Raw genomic sequence first — 20,176 nt, 5'->3', positions numbered from 1 at the left:
ACGGCAAAGGATAGACACCAGTGACACAATTTGGGAGCGGCGACCCAGGGAAAAAATCGCGGTTGTCATTGTCAAACCCAAGCCACCTTCGACGCTGATAATCCAGTACTTTGGTTCTGGCGCTTTATTCGATAGTGGAAATACATTCAGTTTGCAATTCCTCTCTGGTAGTAGCCAGAATTGAAGGGCAGAAATCTATTCACCATGGCTGCAGCTATGGCTTCCTCAAGAGAGGAGATGGGTAAGTTTGAATCCGCTTTCACCCTGCGACCCGGCCTCACAGTCGCAATTGCATTGTGCTTGAAGAAGACATTCTTTATTTCAGATCGACAACGTATTTCTGACATGTGCTTCTTGTAGACGTTCCTATAAAGCATGAAGTCTCCGATTACCCCACATCCTTCACTTCCCCGGATACCTCCCCATACCTCAAACGACGCCGATCAGAGCAATCACAAGACACGGGGGAGAAAAGGCAGAGGCTTGATTATGCTGCCCCATACTCCAATGTACCTATGGAGAGCCCAAGCATTGCAGACCTGGCAGAGCAGGCTTCGAAGGCAGTGATGAAGCAATTCGAGCTGGAGAATCAAGCACGGAATCAGACTCAGACGTATCTACCGCAACCTCCACCACCTTCAAACATCACCTCCTTTACTCCTGCTCCGACCGAGAACGAGAGTGGCGTACCAGCTGGGAGTGATTTTATATCGGATCCGTATCTCTACATGCGGATTTTTAGTCTTCCAATACTAGAAAGCTTGGTGAGCGCCAGATTGGAATTCTTCTGATGGCATATGCTGATACATAAATAGTCTACCCAGATACTGTCAACTTTAGCACAAGGACCCTATAGCGAGACCATCCGAATAGTCCAAGATCCAGACTCCGAACTTGGGCAAGCATATGCCACCCTGAAGTCGCTCTTCGACCAAACAAAAAGGATATATTCGAAAGATGGACTTTTTCTCTCCGCAGACGAATTGAACATCAAAGAGCCCGAGCACCGAGCCACTATTCGGACCACAAATTTGGCTTCATTCTCGGCGGCAGTATTCGCATCTTCCGTTGGGTTCTACGAATTGAGCTCTTCGTTCATTGATATTGTTACACCTGACGGAGCTTGCCTAGAGAAGGAACCTGGGGAGCTTCTGGTAAACCTGAAAACACAAATGTACCTGTCCATGGTTACTTCAGAGGAGCAAACAGATACCAAGGAGGATGTGCTAGAAGAGATGTTCCCATACGATTTTGATGAGGTGCTGAGGCAGCGGCATCCTGATATCCCATTGTCTCAGGACGAACTTGAATTTGTAAATTCAATAAACAGTCGAAGAGAATATCTTATGAACGAGCCTACGGATGTAGATTCAATACGTGAGTTGGAACTTTAGTCTCGGTTGCACTGCTGACCTTTAATAGAGGCACTATCTGAGAAATTTGGCTGGGAAGGCTTCTTGACTGGCGTCAGCAGCTATCTGAGGAAGAATTATGAACCACTTCTGGCTCCCTATATGAAGCGCCATTCACTTACCGCACCTGCATCACCTCGACGGACGCCAGCAGCAGAGAATCAGCAGACCTCTATGAACACTTTTCAAAGTGCTAATGGTGCATCAAGCACTTTCGACCAGGATATATCAGTACATGCGCAACTTGCTGCTGACGAGGTCCTGAAAGCGCTGGGCTACAACATTTCTCCACAGCAGAATTCTGGTATGTCCTGTCCAAATTTCCTTGGTTACAGCTAACTTTGATAGAAGTTCCCACGCATCAAAGCCAGAATACCGCTTCGAACGGCTCTCTCCTTCCCCCGGATCTCAGAAACACTGTGCCATATCCCACGCAAAGTGCGCCAACCCAAGTTTTGTATGAGAAGGCTAGGCGAGCTGCCAGTACCAAGGCGAACACTGCAAGTGCGCGTCGACCTGGGACGCCTAGTCAGAGACGACCATGGACCAATGAAGAGGAAAACACTTTGATGGCTGGGCTCGATCAAGTTAAGGGACCACACTGGAGTCAGATTCTTGCCCTTTATGGACCGAATGGTTCACTTAATGATGTCTTGAGGGATCGAAACCAAGTTCAGCTGAAAGATAAAGCGAGGAACCTCAAACTATTCTTTTTGAAGAGCGGCATTGAAGTGCCTTATTATCTTCAATGCGTTACAGGAGAGCTCAAAACCAGAGCCCCAAGTCAAGCTGCCAAGCGAGAAGCAGAGCAGAGAGCACGTCTCGCTGGTGAGGATGAACAGATGCGCCAAGAAGGCATCTCGGCTCTCAGTGGTATGGCAAGTCAGAGTATGGCGAACGGTGAAGACTTTTCCGGAAGTGCGTCTCCGGTGCATTCGGAGGACAGTCAAGACGAGGGGGCTGAAGAGTTCCATGTCGTTGAGCCAGAAATGGAGGAGGCGCAAGAGACGAAAGAGGCAGCTTTACAGCCGTCAAAGCCTCCCACGCCACCGATATTGTCGGATGAGGAACACCTGCGGCAGAGCCTGATGGCTGCTAACGCTGGCAATTCAATAGCTGGGTAGTGGCTTCTGCCTCTTGGACGATACAAGCGAGTTTCAGCAGTGGGAAGCAAAGAGCTCCCGTTCCCTCGCACCTGAGAGCAAAGGAACAGTATTAACGACAGGATCTCTCAAAAGTGTTCCTAATGGCATTCCATCAAGTCAAACTCAAACATCTGACCGAATTTCATATACTGGAACCTGAATTTGTGACTTTTGCGCTTGCGTTTATCATGCCTGTCAACACTATCGCATTCCAAAAATGGTACTCGACGGGACATTAGATCAAACCGCTTTCGCAGGCCTCGAGGACCAAGAATTTGCTGCTGCCTATCACTGCTTACCCGGGGCTGAGCTGTTTGTAAGTAGTGAATTATGTATAGGTAATTCTTTACCCTCACCGCGTTGTGAAGATGAGGCAGAACGGGAAGGAATCAACTGGTTGAGAAGCTCTCTATTGGCAAGTTACATGGGTAAACATAAAAAAGGGCAATGGATGAACATCAACAGACCTTAAGACACGCCGAGTGAACTTTTGCAGCTACGCAGGAATATAATGCGCCAAATCTTCTATTATGATTAAGTCTACCTATGGACTCCACAGAGGTTTAATCAACAAGGTTCCTCCACACCAACAACAAACAACAAAGCAGCCAAGAGAGAACAGAAGCAGAGCCTAAGTGATGCTGTTATTAGAAGTCACCTAATACCCATGTATCGCCCTCTTGGTAGATGGAAGCCTCAAGACAATTTTTCACGTGAATTGTCAGTTAAACTTGCCGTTTTGCCGTTTCGCCGTCTCCGCGTTGTTCGTCTGTTGACCTCTGTGTCTCTTCCATTTCCTGAATGATTCACAGCTCCACGCTGGTGAGAGACCGGGAGAGAACGAAGGAGTACCAATAGCTCACAGGTATAATGCAAAAGTTTAAAAAGTCCTCTATGTTACTTTTGGCAACTTGACAGTGCTCGAGTTGTACCCAAGAACCTTCCATGAGATGTGCCAGCACGCAGTGGCTCCCACCACAGCCTCAGCGTAGTGCTTAGGGCTCAAGCCAGTCTTGACTGTCAACAAACCCGACCAGCACTCAAAAAAAGTTCGTTTTCAATGATTGATAGCCACTTTACTCTGTCGTTGCATGCGTGAGGTAATCCTACTTCTTTCGACCAATTGAAGTGACTGCCAACCTTGTGTTTTGACCAGAAGGGCCGTTTGTCGCTAAGCGAGTTGCGCAAAAAGGCTTGCATGCTCATAGGAAGCGCAAATTTATTATCTGATGGTCATGTTGACCCTTATTGCAAAAGAGATCAATTGATTTGGGTTATTTCGGTGAACCTGTAATAGTCACATTCAAATGAACGGTGATCTGGTAGCAAAGATGTAGTGGCATCGGTGATTGTGGGAGTTTAAAATCTAGGTAAGCCTCCAATGTCAAATATATCTGGCAACAGTACGTCGTGAACTATACTGTCCGCGGCGGAAGTTCCATAGTCAGTCTTTTAATCTCCTTCTTCGTCTTTGTACGTTTGAAAACTAATATCAAAATCCCGACTGCAATAGCATTCACGACCGCATTCGCGATGCTCAGAACCCATGTTTTTTGCTGAGAATATATGTCAGCATAAACTTTCGGCCATCTACTCATGTGGAGATGCCTACCCCTCGATCGCAAACGTTCTTGAAGTTCACGATTCCCTCGAAGTTTGGCTGAATATTCTGCGCAATCGGAGAACAGGCCCAGCCCCAGAGATCTTTCCCATTCTTCGCGACCCGGTATGCAATTGCAAGGGCGATCCAGATAGCCAAATGCATGATATCAACTGTCATTCCGATGCCTCCTTGGATGCCGGCGATGGTGTTGGCTGCTTTGATGGAGAAGAAGTAGGCGATGATGATCCCGAATCCTAGCAGGGCAGTGATGAGCGAGAGGGCAAACATCATCACTGAAGACCAGATTTCGGTTTGCTTCGCCCATGGCCCACGACCACCTCGCATTGTATCCTGTGTAGACAGAAAGGAGTGAATGGTTTGTCCTTCCTGAGACAGAGTTGTGAGGGCTATTCCGGTTCCAGCGAGCCGGGAGAGTAACCGAAGGTAGCGGATTCTGTGTTTCAGTTTCTTGACCTGGTTAGTTCTAATTCGTTTGATGTGGACGGAGACGATGCTCACTTTGTCTTGTTTTGAGAGCATGGGAATAATCGGAGATTGATCCTCAATGCCACTTCCGCCATTCTCGCCAGTATAGCCTGGGGACTGAGGGACAACACTAAGAGGATGATCTTTCTTCTCGCTAGATCCGTATTGCATGTATGTTGGAGTCGTAGGTGTTTGCGGCACCGTGTTGTAAGTTGGCGCTGCCATGTCGCTAAACCTTGAGGTTGGGGTTTCCGTCGTTATTGGGACAATGTCTTGAGAATTGACGCAATCAGACGATCGAGACGAGACTCTACAAATGTCAATAGAAATTGTGGGTGATACACTTGTTTAAAAGCGATTATGGCCTGCGGAGTGGCTTGAAAATTGAAGTGGCGGCCGACACAGTTCGACTTGGAAGAACACGCCTCAAGTCTGGGCTTGATCTGCTATATCAATCACTGATACGAGAGAAATACCAGGATGCTTCCCGTCTTACTTGCTTACAGGTGGAGATCCTATGCGGGTTGATTCATGCCAGCTGGCATGGCTGTTTGGCGGAGACCTCGATTCGAGGATTCAGCCCCCAACCACCGCGGCGAATGTGATTGCGGCACTGTTGTTGGGATCTTTGCTTCTAACTTGTTTCTTCTCGGTACTAATGGCGAAAATATGGAAAAATCAAAAGCAAGATTAGTCTCAAAATGGTGGCAGAGATGCAGAAGTTTACGTCCAAAACTACCTCCTGGAAAGTTCGACTGCCGAGGCCAAAGCTGTTCAAAGTCCAGACAAAAATTTGGTATGGCTTCCGACATACTGACTTGGTCATTGTAGAGGAAGTAGTTTGGGCGAAAACTTGGTCCCACATCAATTCCCGGAGTCTGACTCTTTCCAGATATGCTGTTCAAAGAGGACCCTGGTTCAGATAAACATTCAGACCCATGCAAGCTCGATGGTCACAGCAAGCTCCACTGTGACGAAAACCCTTATCTCAGCTCTCAGACTTGCTTGAGAGGCTAAGTGGGGAAATGGCGTATTTTAGTGGTCTTAGTAAGTCTTGGAAGGTTCAGGATTATTAAGCAAGGAGGCCTCTCTACGCAGCGTCTGAGGTTATTCGGGCGTATTTTAGTGTAATCGTCGAATGGCTTCGGCGATAATTGCTCTTTAAACAACAACTATTACCTGCACCACAATCTAGTTGTAAAAGTCTGAGATGAAGGTAATAGACTGATCTTTGATCTATCTAGTGATATCATTAAAGTTCCTAATAAAAGTTATCGTATATCAGGCATATAGCTTCGGATTTAAGTCGAAATCTCGTGTTCGTTAAGTAACACGCGTCGTGAAAAGACGCGATTTTTCAAACACTTTAAGATATCTCAACTTTCCACGAATAATAAGTAAAATATCTTAAATCAATCAGATAGAGTAGCTATTTCTCTACACAAATATCTACTTCTTTTTTGTGTAGCTGTTTTTTGAAGATCAGGTATTTAAGGCTACACAATTTGGATTTGATTTCAGCGATTTTAATTAAAATTTCAGAAATTCTGAAATCTCAGAACAAAACGCTGACGAGTTAGAATATCACCTAATATCTAGGATATAAAATAATCTCCTGAATCAGGGCTTTTCAACGGTGCTTTCGTTTTTTTATTCCGAGTTCATTTGACTACAGGTTTATCGTGTTAAAGTTGATGAGATTCTCAGCTGAATTACTCGACGAACACACCAAAACGCGCCCGAATAACCTTAGGCCCTCTACGGAGTTTTACTCTCCTTAAGTCCTAATTGGTCCAAATGCCCCTGGATCCACTGTAGGTACGCTATTCACCACTAAAAAACGCCTGCCCAGCCTTGATCCACAAAACTCGGAACTTAGTAGAGGTGCCTGAAGACTGAGGTAACGAAAACCCCTTAATTGGCGGGCCTTGGCCACTGCACGGAAGCGGCCAATGTCTAATCAAGGTAAGCAATTCGTGCTGTCCTGATGTGGAAATCAATAAGGGTGAGGAAGAAGGTTGAGTTATGGAGATCTGATACCGCGCAATGACGCTAATGCAGTCAGCGTGCAGAGGGACTAACAAAAGTGGAAATGGGAAAGAAAAATTTCCGCGAGGTTATTCGTCTTTTGACATTAACCCGAAAAGGTATCTATCTCGTACCCTGACCGGAGCCGAGATCTAAGCTCTCAGCGTGCGCAGCATATTGACTGTCATGCTATCCGGCCTCGAATAAGTCGCTCCATTGTTCCGATCCGAATAGCTCCTTATCCTGCACGATGACTAGCGATTGAACTGTTGGCGGACGGAGGAATCCTTCTACTGGAGCTGCTGGTGTCCTGTAAACGCATGGTCATATGCTGGGGGTCAGCGTGTTTCCGGGAATCGCGATATCAAGATCACAATATCTCCCACTTCCTTTCTGTCCCGAGCTTTCAGCTTCAAGCGAAGCTTACAATACAAGAACAGCAGACTTCAGCTCCTCAAGAAAATTCTCCAGAATCTTCGCACATGTCACAAATTCCTTCGCGAGTGCTTTGATGATAAAGCAACCTGACAACATTATAGTCTTACACCGTCACCCTCAGCAGAAGCGATCCGGTATATTGCTACGGTTCAAGAGCAGTATCCAGTTCTCAAGGCTGGTATCCCTGTTTGCTTTCCAACAGGGTCCGAACATGGTTTGGGTTATATGTTGAGTACTTTCCCACGTCCTGTCAACCTGCTCCCTCCAGAATGATTAACTGTACTCAAGCACTCGGAGTTCTTGCAGAGTCTCTATCCTGGAGAGGCTTGTGGTCTTCATGTACTTTCTCACCTTGTCTGGCTCGCCCATCTAATATGCAATGGTGCTGCGGAACTTCGGGGCAATCAGCCATGAGAGATGGCCTCCGAATGAGAAATTTGAGCGAGCTTGACACCAATTCCAGAGAACCTTTTACTTGTTCTCCCAAACTTTCCAACCCAGCTTTAGGGCAAGATTTGGGAGACAGCTAATACTGAACCGCGAGCTGTTGTGATTGATCTCCCGGAGATTCGCGCTTTGTTTACAACCTAATTTCAGTCTTTTTTACACCTTATACCTCTGGTAAGTTTTTTATACTACGCTGAACACATAACTGTCATTCCTACAGAGTGTCGAGACCATACTAAATGATCCGGCCAGCAATATACCTGCGGTCTACTCTAATTTAGTTCAAGACATGACCAGCTTTCGCCAAGCTTATGGCGCTACAAAGTATCCTTCAGCACGTTTCCTTCCTGAATACCGAAAGAAGACTTGAACAAGCTGTTACTATTACTCTGGCAACTAGCGAGCGTCAAAACTTCGCACCTTGGTCTTTGCCTGCACATCACTGAGAGACTCCAAGTTCTTTTTTGGAAGTATCGCCCTTGGAATGTAGACTACCGATGCTGTCTTCTGTAACAAACAGTGGACTTCGGAGTCTACTTGGAGAACGTTAGGCTAACTTGCATCCTCGGAGTATGTACTAATGGCTGTTGTCTTCAGCTGTTGTAGACCAGATCAGAGGACGCCTTCTGGAGACACCCCGGAACCGGAGAGGGAGAGCTTCTCTTCCAAGGAGGCCACGATCTAGCTTCGGTCAAAGTACACAACTAGGGAATCCGAGATCATGCCAGAGAATGTGTTGATGTCAAGTACTTCCTATCTTTCTGACGATCTCAGTATTTGTTACGGATCGACTGAGAGATTCTTCGGTCACCGAAAGAGTCGGACGGATTCATTCTTGATCTATTTCAGACTACATTTTGAGGTCACCTAGAATATACCTTACATATGCGGTCCTCCGATGCTTAGTTGATTGAAAATGGGCCGACTACAGGGGACGTCTTGAGCAAAATGAGGACGGATTCTGGTCACGTGCCATGTCAACTTGTAATAAATGTTCTCAAGGAGTATATTTATTGAGATAGAACTGACTTAAACGAGGACATATTATACTATGAGAGGTATATAACTCTCTGCATTTACTTATTCGGTCGTCAAATTTGCGATATACCATCCTGAATCCACTTCATAAGGGATGTTTCCCGGTGTATGAAACTCACCGAGCCGGAGTCGGACACAACGTTCTCTAAGATTCTACATTCTCCAATTCGGAGGTTATTTGTAAAACGACTCATCTTTAGAAATCTCATAAAACCCTTTCGATGTCCGAATCTCAACTTCTCTTTCATTCATCCCGAATATCTCTTCACTCGTGCTTACCCCTGCAGAATTTACCGAGCCGATTCGGTGGAACCCCCGAAACTCACTTCTCGGTTCAGCGACATTATTTCAGCATGCAAATCCTAACAACTCCCAACACTCACACGTCTCGGACTCCGGGCTATCGAAACATGGCCCTCCAAGCCGGCGTCCTATCTTCCCCCGGCGGCACAGGTGCAGCCTCCAAACCAGCACTCCTGTGCCTCCACGGCGGCGGCACAAACTCCACTATCTTCAACATCCAGACCATCCGACTCCAGCGTGCGCTCTCCGCTTCCTTTGAATTTGTTTTCATTGATGCTCCGTTTGAAGCCCCGCCCGGACCTGGAGTCATGCCTGTCTTCGAGGGTTGCGGTCCATTTTACCGCTGGACAAAACTCGGGTGTGATGACATGCCCGATGAGACCAAAAAGCTTATTGCCGATGTCCTGGCGCGCAGAGATAAGAATTTCGTTGGCATCATCGGATTCTCACAGGGCGCGAAGCTGGCAGCGGGGATTTGTCTGGAGCAGCAGATTCGAGCCAGCAAGACTGCTGACGTGAAGAGGTTGGGATTGTTGAAATTCGCCGTGTTTCTGAATGGGACCAGTCCCCCTCTTACGTCGATGCTAACGGCGGAGGAGAAGGGTGAGTTGATCAGAATTCCTAGCGTGCATATTGTCGGATTGCAAGACCCGTGGAGAGAGGAGAGTGCTGCTCTGTTTGGAGATTCGTTTGATAAGAAGCATTCGAAGAAGATTGAGTTTGATATTGGGCACCGGCTGCCAACCGCTGAGAAGGATACTGCCTTGATCGTGGGCGAGATCTCGAGATTGTATCGGGAGACTGCTGGAAGAACGCAGAGATACTACTGAGTATGTAAGACGATTGGAGACTGGAAAGGACTGTTGACAGAACGGATGATCCAATTCTGAGCAGGATGAAAGTGACAGATGGCGGATTGGACCTACTCATGGGTTTTGGTGAAGCGAATGTTCTTGAGACAGTATCTAGCTGTTAGAAACTGAGAAGTACGTAGGGGGAGGCTCGAAGCTAGGTCATGCGTGCATGGAAGCCTGTCATTGTGGTTGGATACCGCATATGTTTGTCATTTGGCGTGGCGTTTAGGACAGGATAGATCAGTTCGAGATTTACGAATGTTAATTTGCAAGTTTGGTACGAAAATTCTTACTTGCACTTCAAAATGTCGCCTGGTAAGTTTCTTCCATCTTCCGGTCGATCCGCGAGCTAGCCCATTTTGAGCAGGATATTATGGTGACTTAAAGATTCTTAACCTACTTCAGCAAACGTGGTCGTCGAGCTCTTCCGAAGATCCTTTGGTCATATGCTGCTTTGTCCAGGCATACGAAGCAGCGAACATGATGCTGGCCTCGTCCACAAGTCCTAGGTCACTACTCGCCCGGCAAAGCTATGGAGTTATATACGTAGAAGCAAAAGCCTGGTAATTTCTCCTTCTGATTCCAGGCACTTTTTATGCCACATCTTCTCGTTCTCATTCATGAACCCGTACCTCTGCCCGTTCTGAATTTCCGTCAAGCCCATCTGCGGTGAACGGCATCTTAAGGACTTCTTTGGCTCTGATACATTTTTGGACTTCAAAAAAGCTTCATAGTACGCAGCAGCTGTTTCACTAGTTGAAGGCTCACGAGGGATTCTTGCGCTTAGAGACTCGTACTCTACAAACGGGTTCCGCTTCTTCGCCTGTTCATTCGCATACAGCTGCACCTTCTCCTTTGTCCAAGCTGGCATGGTATTCAGTAAGGTCTCCAGATCCGTGGGCTCTCTTGCAGCGACGTTTTGATCGTATAATTGCTCGAGGAGGTCTCCCAATTTTCTCTGCTCTTTTGTGTGTGCGAGGAATGGTAATGGTAGAAGTTCAGAGTGAGTTCTGGAGGACAATTTGTTAAGAGTAGCAGCTTTAGCTGGCATCTGACATATGAATCTACAGCATTTTCTGGATAGGCAAGCTTGAAGAATCAGGGATTGAGGATATCCTAGAGTATTGACCGATCGCTATCGAGTCTGTATTTATGTGACTGACAGACACAAATGATTCATATTTTCGATTCTCGCTTTCGATGAAGCAGCTGCCTTGAAGGCTCACAGTTATCAGGTGCTGAGTTGGGTCGCAGATGGTGGGGTCGCCAAATTCGCTGGCATTATTTTGCACACCTCTAATCCAGTGACTTGCAACGATATGGAAAGGCAATATCAAAATGGAATCCGAACCAGGGTCAACCAAATGCTTTTGTAGCCATCCCAAGTCGAGATCATCTAGTACCCTTCAACTCTGCCTCAACCTCTTCCTCCACGATCTTTCGTACACCCTCCCATCCAGCTCCCTTAGGAACGACTCTTACCCTTCTCTCTTTTTGTTCTAACCCAATAAATTCCTGTGGCAGGACGCTGTCAAAGCTGAACCCTTGCTCGCCCTTCAAAGCTACATCTACGGCATTTGCGAACTTAGCTGGATGAGCTGTGGAGAGCGAGATGTGGTGAGTGTCTGCAGGCGAGTTTCGGTCTATGGAGCGAAGAGATGCTGCTACACCGATGGCTGAGTGTGGGTCCAGAATATAGCTCGACTTCGCAGTATAGAACGCTTTGATAGTCTCAAGTGTCTGCGCATCACTGACTCTTTCGCTCTCAAAGTCTCTCTTGGCGGACGCAAGTACCTCATCGTGAACACCAAAACCTCCCTTGTTCTTCAGATCCTTCAGCCAGCATTCAACTTCTTGACCAGATTGCTTCTTATTCCATTCGTCGTCCATCCCTGCTCCCGCTGCGAATTCGTAGGCTAAGAACCATAATAGACGCTCGAAGTTACTTGATACCAGAATGTCCATGGCAGGACTGAGAGTCTCCTTGACGCCGTCCTCGTGAGCCTTGGCTCCGTCTGCGGCAATGCCTCCCTCGGCAGCTGCTCCGTGAACAGCCTTCTTCTCATAGTGCCCTGTTCTCCAGAAACGATCAAGGATATCGTTCTCGTTTGTTGCGACAACAAGCTTCTCAACAGGTAGGCCCATTCTCTTTGCAAAATATCCAGCTAGAATGTCTCCGAAGTTTCCTGTTGGTACCACGAAACGAACTTTGTGATTTGCCTTGTATGCGGGCGATTTGGTGAGTGTGAAGTATGAGTGGAAGTAGTAAGTCGTTTGGGCGAGAATTCGGGCCCAGTTGATCGAATTGACAGCACCAAGATTCAAGGTCTTGTTTATTTGCGGGTCTGCAAAGAGAGCTTTGACGGTATCCTAGAGAATAATCAGACTTATTTCTTCAGACTCCAACATACTCACCTGGCAATCATCAAAGGTGCCTTCAACAGCCAGATTATGAACATTGGCATCCAAGACGGTTGTCATCTGCGCCTCTTGTATGGGGCTAACCCGTCCTTTGGGATGTAGAATGAACACTGAGACATCCTTCTTCCCACGCAGGCCGTAGATCGCCGCTGATCCAGTATCACCACTTGTTGCTCCCACCACTGTCAAATGATGCCTGTCCTTCCCAGTCTTGCCCTCATTCCGTCGGACAAGGAAGTATTCGAAGAGGTTGCCCAGTAGTTGTAATGCAACGTCCTTGAATGCAAAAGTTGGGCCGTGGAAAAGCTCTAACAGGTGTAAATTATTCGTTTCGTCCAACGTAACAAGTGGGGTGGTTTCTGAAGTACGAAATGTTGAGTAACTTCGATTGATGACTTTTTTCAGATCTGCAGGGGGTATTTCGGAGGGAGAGATATATAAGGACAGAATTTCGAATGCAAGTTCGGAAAAGGACAGGTTCTTCCATTTCGACTCCCAATCGCGGGGTATAGCGGGGATCTCTTCAGGGATGAAAAGTCCACCATCGGATGCCAACCCTTTCAATACGACTTCCTCGAACGAAAGCTAGACATAGTCAGCGATTTTGCTATCTGTTACAACTTTGATTGGTGCCATACTCCATAGGATCCTCCTCTTGTTGACAAGTACCGCTGGGAAGGCGAATGAGTCGTATCTTTTGGTTCCTCTGCGACTGGAACAGGTTTTGTGGCCGGCACAGCCAAACCAACTGGCGCAGTTGAATCAGACATCTCGTTGATTTGTGAGAGTGGCAATTGACAATTGGGATGGTTGTGACTCAAGCCAGCTTAGAAGTTTATGAGGCCAAAAATTCCCATCCGCAATCGGACCCTTTGGCGATGCCCGCCAACCTCAAATCACGTGTGGATAAATACGCCTTTCATTGGGCGTAAATCAAGCATCTTGTTTCTTTGCCCCTCAAAGTGAAACAACAATTGCCCAGAAAGTATCAACTCATCAAGTAGAATTTCATGGGTGGGGCGCTCATGCATGTGCAACAAACGCCCGCATACACTCCAATATCTGCTGTTGCCCAACTACACGGAAGTTCCGTGAGGCAACGACAGGCTTTCCGCATCTCTGTCACACCGCAGCTTCCTCACCAACTCGCCGTTCCAGTGCCGGCTATTAGAGAAATCATGGCCCAGAATGTCTATGATAATCAAGATTTCTTTAAAGAATACATCCAGCTACCTCGTCAAGTTCGGGGCCTTGAAGGGACCCCGGAGTGGCAAGACCTGCGAGCTCTGATCCCAAATCCCAAAGGCACAAACTTCCTTGACCTAGGATGTGGATTTGGCTGGGTATGCCGATGGGCTCGAGAGGAAGGCGCTGGTTCAGTCTTAGGTGTTGATGTGTCTGAGAAGATGCTTTCGAAGGCAGCTGGCTTCCCCACAGATCCTCGTGTGACTTATGCTCAGGCTGATCTAGAAACCTACGAATTGCCCATCAACAAATTCGATATAGTTTTCAGCTCGCTGACTTTCCACTATCTGAAGAAGTTTCCCGATTTGGTGTCTAGGATACATCAATCGCTGAAACCTGGTGGAACGCTGGTATTTTCTGTCGAGCATCCCATTTTCACCGCCCCCCGAAATGCCAAATTCGTGAAGGATTCTGAAGGCCATAATATCTGGCCACTAGATTCATATCTGAGCGAAGGTTCTAGGACGACAAACTGGCTTGCAGAAGGAGTCATAAAACAGCACCGCACGATCGCGACGTATATCACGATCCTTCTGGAAGTCGGCTTTACTTTGTCGGCTATTATTGAATGGGGACCAAGTCTCGAACAGCTGAAAGAATCGCCTCAATGGGCCGATGAACGGAAGAGACCTCCTTTTCTTCTCATGAAGGCGACAAAGGGAATTCTGTGATGGGGAATTTGGTATGGCAAAGTCCGCCACTTTGAACAAGGGGTCTCAGCCGTACGACTTTAAAGCTCCAATTGGCTGGCATTGTCTGACCAGAAGCTTGATTCAGCAACGACGCCTCAGACCAATAGTCAGCTGCCACCGGACAAACAATGAGAACCTTATTCATTATATCAGGCGGCTTGAATTTGTTACCTCGCTTTTCGAATTTTTTTTTATCATTTCTTCAACTCACCATGGCGTTTCTCGAGAATTATCATAACTGGTTGAAGGTCGCCGATACGGCCTTGCCCCAGAACATCATTGGATACCTTACCCAGCTATGTCTTGGGCCTCTTCGAGCTGATCCTTTCACACTTCTGCCTTACGACCATCCAAAGGAAATCGCAAAATGTGGACATAAAGTCGGCACGAGTTTCTTGCACGGAGAGTTACCGGAAAGGGAGGGTCCAAGGCCGGAAATCTCTCGATGGATAGCTCCCCACCGACAGACAACTCAACTGACTGGAGATGACATGCACAAGGTATGAAGTCCGGCTTGACGAAGCACTTTCGCTGACGGAGTAGCTACTCGCTCAAGCTATGGAAGAGCTAGCAGCGAAATACTCGTCACATACCGTCGTCCGGACTTCTGTGCTGGAAAAATCAGGAGATGCCTTTCTCGTCGCAGATGGCGTTGCTACTCCGCACAGCATCGCCAAGAGTACGAAACGCGAAATTGCTCATGTTCATGCTGGTACTGGAAGTGGTGACTATTCATTGCATATGTCTTTGAGTCCGGCCGATTGCAAGGAGGTGATTTCAAAGAAGTGGGGTGAGAGGATGACGCTGGCTGGCTCCTTGGTACCGCATGAGTATTTGATGGTCTATACGCCAAGGACGAAGGAGGAGGTCGAGGTTGTAAAGACTATTGTGAGCGCGGCGATAGAGTTCATGGCAGGTGTTGAGAAGCCTTCTGGATAGGGTGGGAACTTAATTGGCAAAACATGCAGCCCATAATCTTGAACTCCAATGCTTGTCAGTTGACTTGTCACTTGCACTTCATCTCCTTGTTACCTTGTGTCTACCTGTATGAAACTGAGGTCAAGCTTTCTTAAGAACGATTGCTAAAAGCTCTCAACATCAGAGAAAATGCCTTTTCAAACCGCTCTTGAAACTTTACTTCCATTTCGAGCTACAAATTCTCTGAATCACGATGCCAAATTCATCTCGGCAAACACCTCTACCATTCCAAGTGGAAATAGCAGCGATCGGCTTACCTTCCACGTTTTAAGCCAAACCTTGGAATCACTTCTGCACGCAGGTCAAAGCAGCTGACTCTATTGTTTGTCATTTGGAGAGAATAAACTGCGTAGTAACGTGATCCCAAAACCTGCCCCATCTCGGATATCGTCAGAGTAATATCTCAAGCTGCTCAGCCTGCTTTATTATCTCGGGCGAGAGCTCAACAACTTTGACATCATACCGAATTAGCGACTACATATCTTCCACGGTGGACAATGCAGTTCAGAAGTTGTGACGTACCTTCGAGATTTGACCGAAGCCTCTCTTCTTGTGAGCTTTTTGGAATGACACTCGTGCCTCTTTGGATTGCCCAATTCAGAATGAGTTGAGCAGGCGTAATTTTGATACTTGCTGCAATTCTTTGGGCAACAGGGTCGCTTGCAACATTGTATTGGGTAGATCGGTCGATTGTAAGGGGTCCCCATGCCGTGACGTGCATGTTCTGTTGAGCCTTAGACGGAATCGTGGGCGGAATCCACGATGAGAGTAGCATTTAAGTCTTGACTTACCTTGGATCGACACCAGTCTATCCTATCCGCCTTCCGTCGATAAGGTGTAGCCGGGATCTGGTTCACAGCGGGAGGAATTTTGGCCCTGAGCATTTGTATATTGAGTCTGGACCGAGAAATGGAGTGGAAGAGATATTTGGACAGAAAGACTTACGTCAAGAGCAGCTGTTCAAGCTCAGGTTGGGAGAAATTACTGACACCAATAGATTTTGCTTTCCCAGCGACGACGAGAGCTTCCATCGCCCGCCACGTCGATGCTATTGGAACATTGGTCGTAATTCCATTCCCGTTCTCATCCTCCGGGAAGGCAGTGTAAGGAGTCTGCTTCACATATGATTGTGGCCATTGGATCTGGTCTTTGTCAGTCTGTGATCGTGATTTCAGAGAGAATAACATGATACCAAGTAAAGATCCACATAATCAGTGCCAAGGTCTCGCAATGTTTGGTCAAGAGCTGGTCCGACATCTTCAGGGTCATGTTCTGTGTTCCAAAGCTTACTTGTGATCTGCCCAATTGATTGTACCATGCAGAATGTTATGTCAGAGACGTCTGAAGCTGACTGACAAACAAGTCTTTCCGTGGAATGCCTGATGCTTTGATGCCACGACCAACTGCAGCCTCATTCTGGTAAATTGGAGCGCAGTCGATATGGCGGTATCCTATCTCAAGAGCAAGTTTTACTGTTTTTTCAACTTCGATTGGATCTGGCGCTTCAGACGTGTTAGAGAACTACAGGATCGTCAGAACCTGCAATGAATATATTTGATAAGTGACTGTTTACAGATGTTCCGAGGCCGATTACTGGCATGCGAAAGCCCGAAGACAGAGTCACCGTCGGCATATTTCGAGTAGCCATATTGACGTCAAGTCATGGACGGGACGAAACTGTCTTGCTGGGGAAGTGGGGAAAGATGTTGGTTTTGTAGATGCACTGCAGGTGTCGTATTGCATTCAGGCTAACTTGATTGGGAGTCCAACACTGGTGAGGTAGTCAGCAGCGAAGCCAAAAGCTTCTTGCCTGAAAGCAAAAATGGAAACTCTCATATTTGTAAGGTTAGCAATGATTATGACGATTATCGAGTTTACCAAGGATGTGACTGTATCCTGACGGTGTCATTTCCCGCGCTGGTGATGTCTTTGCAGGGCATCTTACGGTGTGTCTTGACAAAATCTAGATATAACAAAGCTAGATGCTTGTTGAAATTAAGTATTTGCGACACTAAAAACTGTTTAAAAATAAGACATTAATGTTTCTAAGATGTGAACTTAATGATTCCAAGATACTACACTGTACATCTGGGTAGGAAGACAAAGTCAAGATATGATGCATTTACGAAAAGTTGGTTCTCTTATTTGCATGAACTGTCCAGAGTAATTCCCACTTTTGTTCCAGGTATTCTTGCTACAGTTGTAATAGAGTCCTAAATATTCCGTAGCTAGTCTTCCGTTTGGGTTTGGGTTGGGCAGGGACATGAATTTGGAAGTGAATAGCTGGAAGTCAAGGATTGAGGGAAAGCGAAGATGCCTAGTGTTCTCCGTATATCGACTTTGAGCAAACAGCATGGGCTCAAAGGTGATCTTTGCTTCCTTTATAAGTAAAATTCTCGACTCAATGTTGGTATTACCATGGAACACAGGTAAGTAAAGCCAAGAAAATACACGTGATGTTTACTTCGGCTACAATCAGCACGCCGTTGATTCCACCCTGCCCCCCAGGGTGTTTCTTAGGGCGATACCCATATTTCCTGAGTCCAATGCAGTCAGTTGGAATTGTTTCGGCTCCGAAACTTTTTGTAAATTCGTACAAACTCTGATTCCGGAATTTCAAGAAACAATCCTGTGCCTATTCCACCAGAAGGAAAAGCCCCGGGAAATCTTCGAGGGGTCTGCTGGAACAAGCGGAGGTTGGCTGAACCATCAGCGGGGTGGTCTTTCTATTTCTGATTGTTCGAATTGTTCTTAGAACATAGAATACCATTCGTGTCAGAGTCCAGACCCCATGCCCGGATTGAAGCGAGTAGGGCATGTACGTTGGTAAAATCATTGCAGCCTTCACAGTCAAATAGCATTGCTAGAATGGAGATAAAAGCTGCATGGAATATATTATGGGAACAAAACTAGAAGATTATATCTCCTTACCATGGCTGACCAGTAGTCGGCCATATCTCACTCCATGCTGGGCAGCACAGATGGCGGATGATGTAGTGAAATGTGAGACTTCAATGTCACTTTTTTTTTTTTTTTTTTTTTTTTTTTTTTAAATCTATAGTCTATTTAGCTGCTATCTAGCGCTATACAGACGTACTGTTATAGGCTAGTTATATATATAATCACGAGCTAATTAGCCTCGTATCTAGAGCTAATTAGAGTATAAAAGGAACTAGTATAAATAAAAGAAAATTAAGTAATAAAAACCTATATAACTCTATATGATCTTATATACTCCCTAGGCCTTTCGCTCTTATCTTAATATATATTACTATTATTATAGCCCCTCTTTAGCGAAGAGCTTAAATTTCCTTATTATATTATCGCTAATTTACTACTCTAGCTGCTCCTTAAGAAAGTGTAGAATATTACTTTAGTAGTAAGTCTGTAAATATTACCTTCGAGTTTATAAGACTTATAGTAAGTATAAAAACTACTGTTTTAGAGATAAGCTCTAGATCGTTTAGATATACTTTTATATTAGTATAGACCTCTATAAAGTACTTATCCCTTAATCCGTCTAAGTATTCGTAATCTTTAATAATATATTTAACTATTTAGTACGCTTATTCGCAGTTATACTATAGGTTATCTAATCGTTTAATCGTATAAAAGTAGCTACAGAGACTAATCTTATTAGTTCTTATCTAGATTAGTACTAAACTCTTAGCCTTTATAAAGCCCTAGTAGAGCTTATTAATATATTAGTTAATATAATATTAGAAGAACTTCTTTTAGGTTTTCTTATAAAAGAGTGATATCTCGCCTTAGTTCTAGCGTTTAGTCTATTAGTATCTCGCCTCCTTCTTAATTTATCTCTTATACGATAAGATTAATTAAGGAAGCTATAGTAAGTGTGTTCCCTTTATTAGCTAGCTCTTATCCTCGTAGTATCTCTAGCTTATAGCCTCTTTTATAAGTTAGTTTACTACCTTATTCTTAGGGACTCCGATATATACTAGAATCTAGTGTATTATTACTAGTACTTATCTATATTAAAAGATATTTACTAAGTAGTATATCTTCTATAGAATTATTTAGCTAGACTACTTCTAAGGGCGTGCTAAGAATAGGATTATAGCTTAGTTATCTATAAAGATAGTAAGTCTTCTTATATTATTATCCTTTAAGGCTATATCTAGCGCTATCTAGATACTATATAGCTTAGCGCTATAAACTATAAATTAAGAGAATAGACTAATATCTAGTTAATACTTTTTTCTCTGTTTTAAGTCTTACGTAACTACTCCTACTTATCCTTTAATATTACTTCTATTAGTGAAGATTTATATATATAATATCAGGTTCTTCTACTAGAGCTTATTATAAGATTCTACTACTATTTCGGCGTCCTTAATAATATAAGTTAAGGGAATCTATTATAGTTCAGCTACTACTAGTACTTATTACTTAAGTCTCTTAAATACTTCTAGTAATATAATATATCTTATACTTTTCTCTAGCTCCTAAAGTAGTAACCTCCTTAGGTGTTCCTTACCTATCGTGCCTCTCTCCTTTAGTATTCTTATCTCTTAGTATATCAGAGAAGCTCTAATTTAATATACAGTAATTAGGCTAAGCTAAGTAAGTTATGCTTTAGTATTAAACGTCTCTATCTCAGCCTTAAGCACTACTATAGCTATAAATTAGAAGGCTCTAGTAGCTAAGTATAGAGCTTTCTTTTATAAAGTATCTAGTGTTTATAGCTACTTTACTTAGTGTATCTTCTTCCTATAGATAGGGTTTAAAATCTACTAAGTAGAATAATTATAGAATATCTATAGAGTAATAATTACTTTAATTAGTATTAGTATATCTGCCTTTAACGCTCCTTACTTAGAGCTAGAGATTACTCCTATAGCTTAGATAGATTTCTCTACTTGTATCTTAATATACTTTATATATTTTATACTATTTAATTCACTATTTAGAATAATTCTTAAGTAGCGGGTATAAGTCTTTACTTATACCTCTATACTATTTCTAAGGTCGACCGGTTTATCTTATACTATAATTTTCCTTCTATTACTTTTATAAGTGAAGTATATAAGCTCGTACTTCTATAGTATAAATACTAAAGTATATT

At 44.8% G+C, this 20,176-nt stretch overlaps 8 protein-coding genes across 8 annotated transcripts; 4 read left to right on the top strand and 4 right to left on the bottom strand.

Annotated features, from left to right (window-relative positions):
• The first annotated feature begins 70 nt into the window (after positions 1–70).
• Positions 71–3,445, top strand: TBF1 (TTAGGG repeat binding factor). Its single transcript, XM_058505030.1, has 5 exons — positions 71–241; positions 361–764; positions 816–1,377; positions 1,423–1,716; positions 1,764–3,445. The coding sequence occupies exons 1-5, from the start codon at positions 205–207 to the stop codon at positions 2,534–2,536; spliced, it is 2,070 nt and encodes a 689-aa protein (XP_058359586.1). The 5' UTR covers positions 71–204; the 3' UTR covers positions 2,537–3,445.
• Positions 3,446–3,830: 385 nt separating this feature from the next.
• Positions 3,831–5,242, bottom strand: ONS95_011416 (uncharacterized protein). The gene is made up of 4 exons (XM_058505029.1): positions 5,143–5,242; positions 4,680–5,083; positions 4,170–4,628; positions 3,831–4,113 (listed from the first exon to the last, which is right to left on the bottom strand). Exons 2-4 carry the CDS (start codon positions 4,869–4,871, stop codon positions 3,973–3,975), a joined length of 792 nt encoding a protein of 263 aa, XP_058359585.1. The 5' UTR covers positions 4,872–5,083; positions 5,143–5,242; the 3' UTR covers positions 3,831–3,972.
• Positions 5,243–8,950: 3,708 nt separating this feature from the next.
• Positions 8,951–9,730, top strand: ONS95_011415 (uncharacterized protein; the record flags this gene model as incomplete). The annotated part of the gene is made up of 1 exon (XM_058505028.1): positions 8,951–9,730. The coding sequence occupies one exon, from the start codon at positions 8,951–8,953 to the stop codon at positions 9,728–9,730; it is 780 nt and encodes a 259-aa protein (XP_058359584.1).
• A 562-nt stretch (positions 9,731–10,292) lies between these two features.
• On the bottom strand, positions 10,293–10,805 carry ONS95_011414 (uncharacterized protein; the record flags this gene model as incomplete). Its single annotated transcript, XM_058505027.1, has 1 exon — positions 10,293–10,805. One exon carries the CDS (start codon positions 10,803–10,805, stop codon positions 10,293–10,295), a length of 513 nt encoding a protein of 170 aa, XP_058359583.1.
• Positions 10,806–11,146: 341 nt separating this feature from the next.
• On the bottom strand, positions 11,147–12,945 carry THR4 (threonine synthase; the record flags this gene model as incomplete). The annotated part of the gene is made up of 3 exons (XM_058505026.1): positions 11,147–12,124; positions 12,170–12,760; positions 12,814–12,945. 3 exons carry the CDS (start codon positions 12,943–12,945, stop codon positions 11,147–11,149), a joined length of 1,701 nt encoding a protein of 566 aa, XP_058359582.1.
• A 240-nt stretch (positions 12,946–13,185) lies between these two features.
• On the top strand, positions 13,186–14,091 carry ONS95_011412 (uncharacterized protein; the record flags this gene model as incomplete). Its single annotated transcript, XM_058505025.1, has 1 exon — positions 13,186–14,091. One exon carries the CDS (start codon positions 13,186–13,188, stop codon positions 14,089–14,091), a length of 906 nt encoding a protein of 301 aa, XP_058359581.1.
• A 233-nt stretch (positions 14,092–14,324) lies between these two features.
• On the top strand, positions 14,325–15,051 carry ONS95_011411 (uncharacterized protein; the record flags this gene model as incomplete). Its single annotated transcript, XM_058505024.1, has 2 exons — positions 14,325–14,612; positions 14,656–15,051. 2 exons carry the CDS (start codon positions 14,325–14,327, stop codon positions 15,049–15,051), a joined length of 684 nt encoding a protein of 227 aa, XP_058359580.1.
• Positions 15,052–15,238: 187 nt separating this feature from the next.
• Positions 15,239–16,953, bottom strand: ONS95_011410 (uncharacterized protein). Its single transcript, XM_058505023.1, has 5 exons — positions 16,664–16,953; positions 16,036–16,611; positions 15,882–15,966; positions 15,613–15,814; positions 15,239–15,539 (listed from the first exon to the last, which is right to left on the bottom strand). Exons 2-5 carry the CDS (start codon positions 16,275–16,277, stop codon positions 15,481–15,483), a joined length of 588 nt encoding a protein of 195 aa, XP_058359579.1. The 5' UTR covers positions 16,278–16,611; positions 16,664–16,953; the 3' UTR covers positions 15,239–15,480.
• Positions 16,954–20,176: the final 3,223 nt, after the last annotated feature.

The sequence above is a fragment of the Cadophora gregata genome (assembly GCF_030347475.1).
Source record: "Cadophora gregata isolate MNR1 chromosome Unknown scaffold_5, whole genome shotgun sequence".
In the NCBI taxonomy this organism is placed as follows: domain Eukaryota; kingdom Fungi; phylum Ascomycota; class Leotiomycetes; order Helotiales; family Ploettnerulaceae; genus Cadophora; species Cadophora gregata.
The sequence above is the reverse complement of the archived record's forward strand: the minus strand, read 5'-3'. Positions and strand labels throughout refer to the sequence as shown.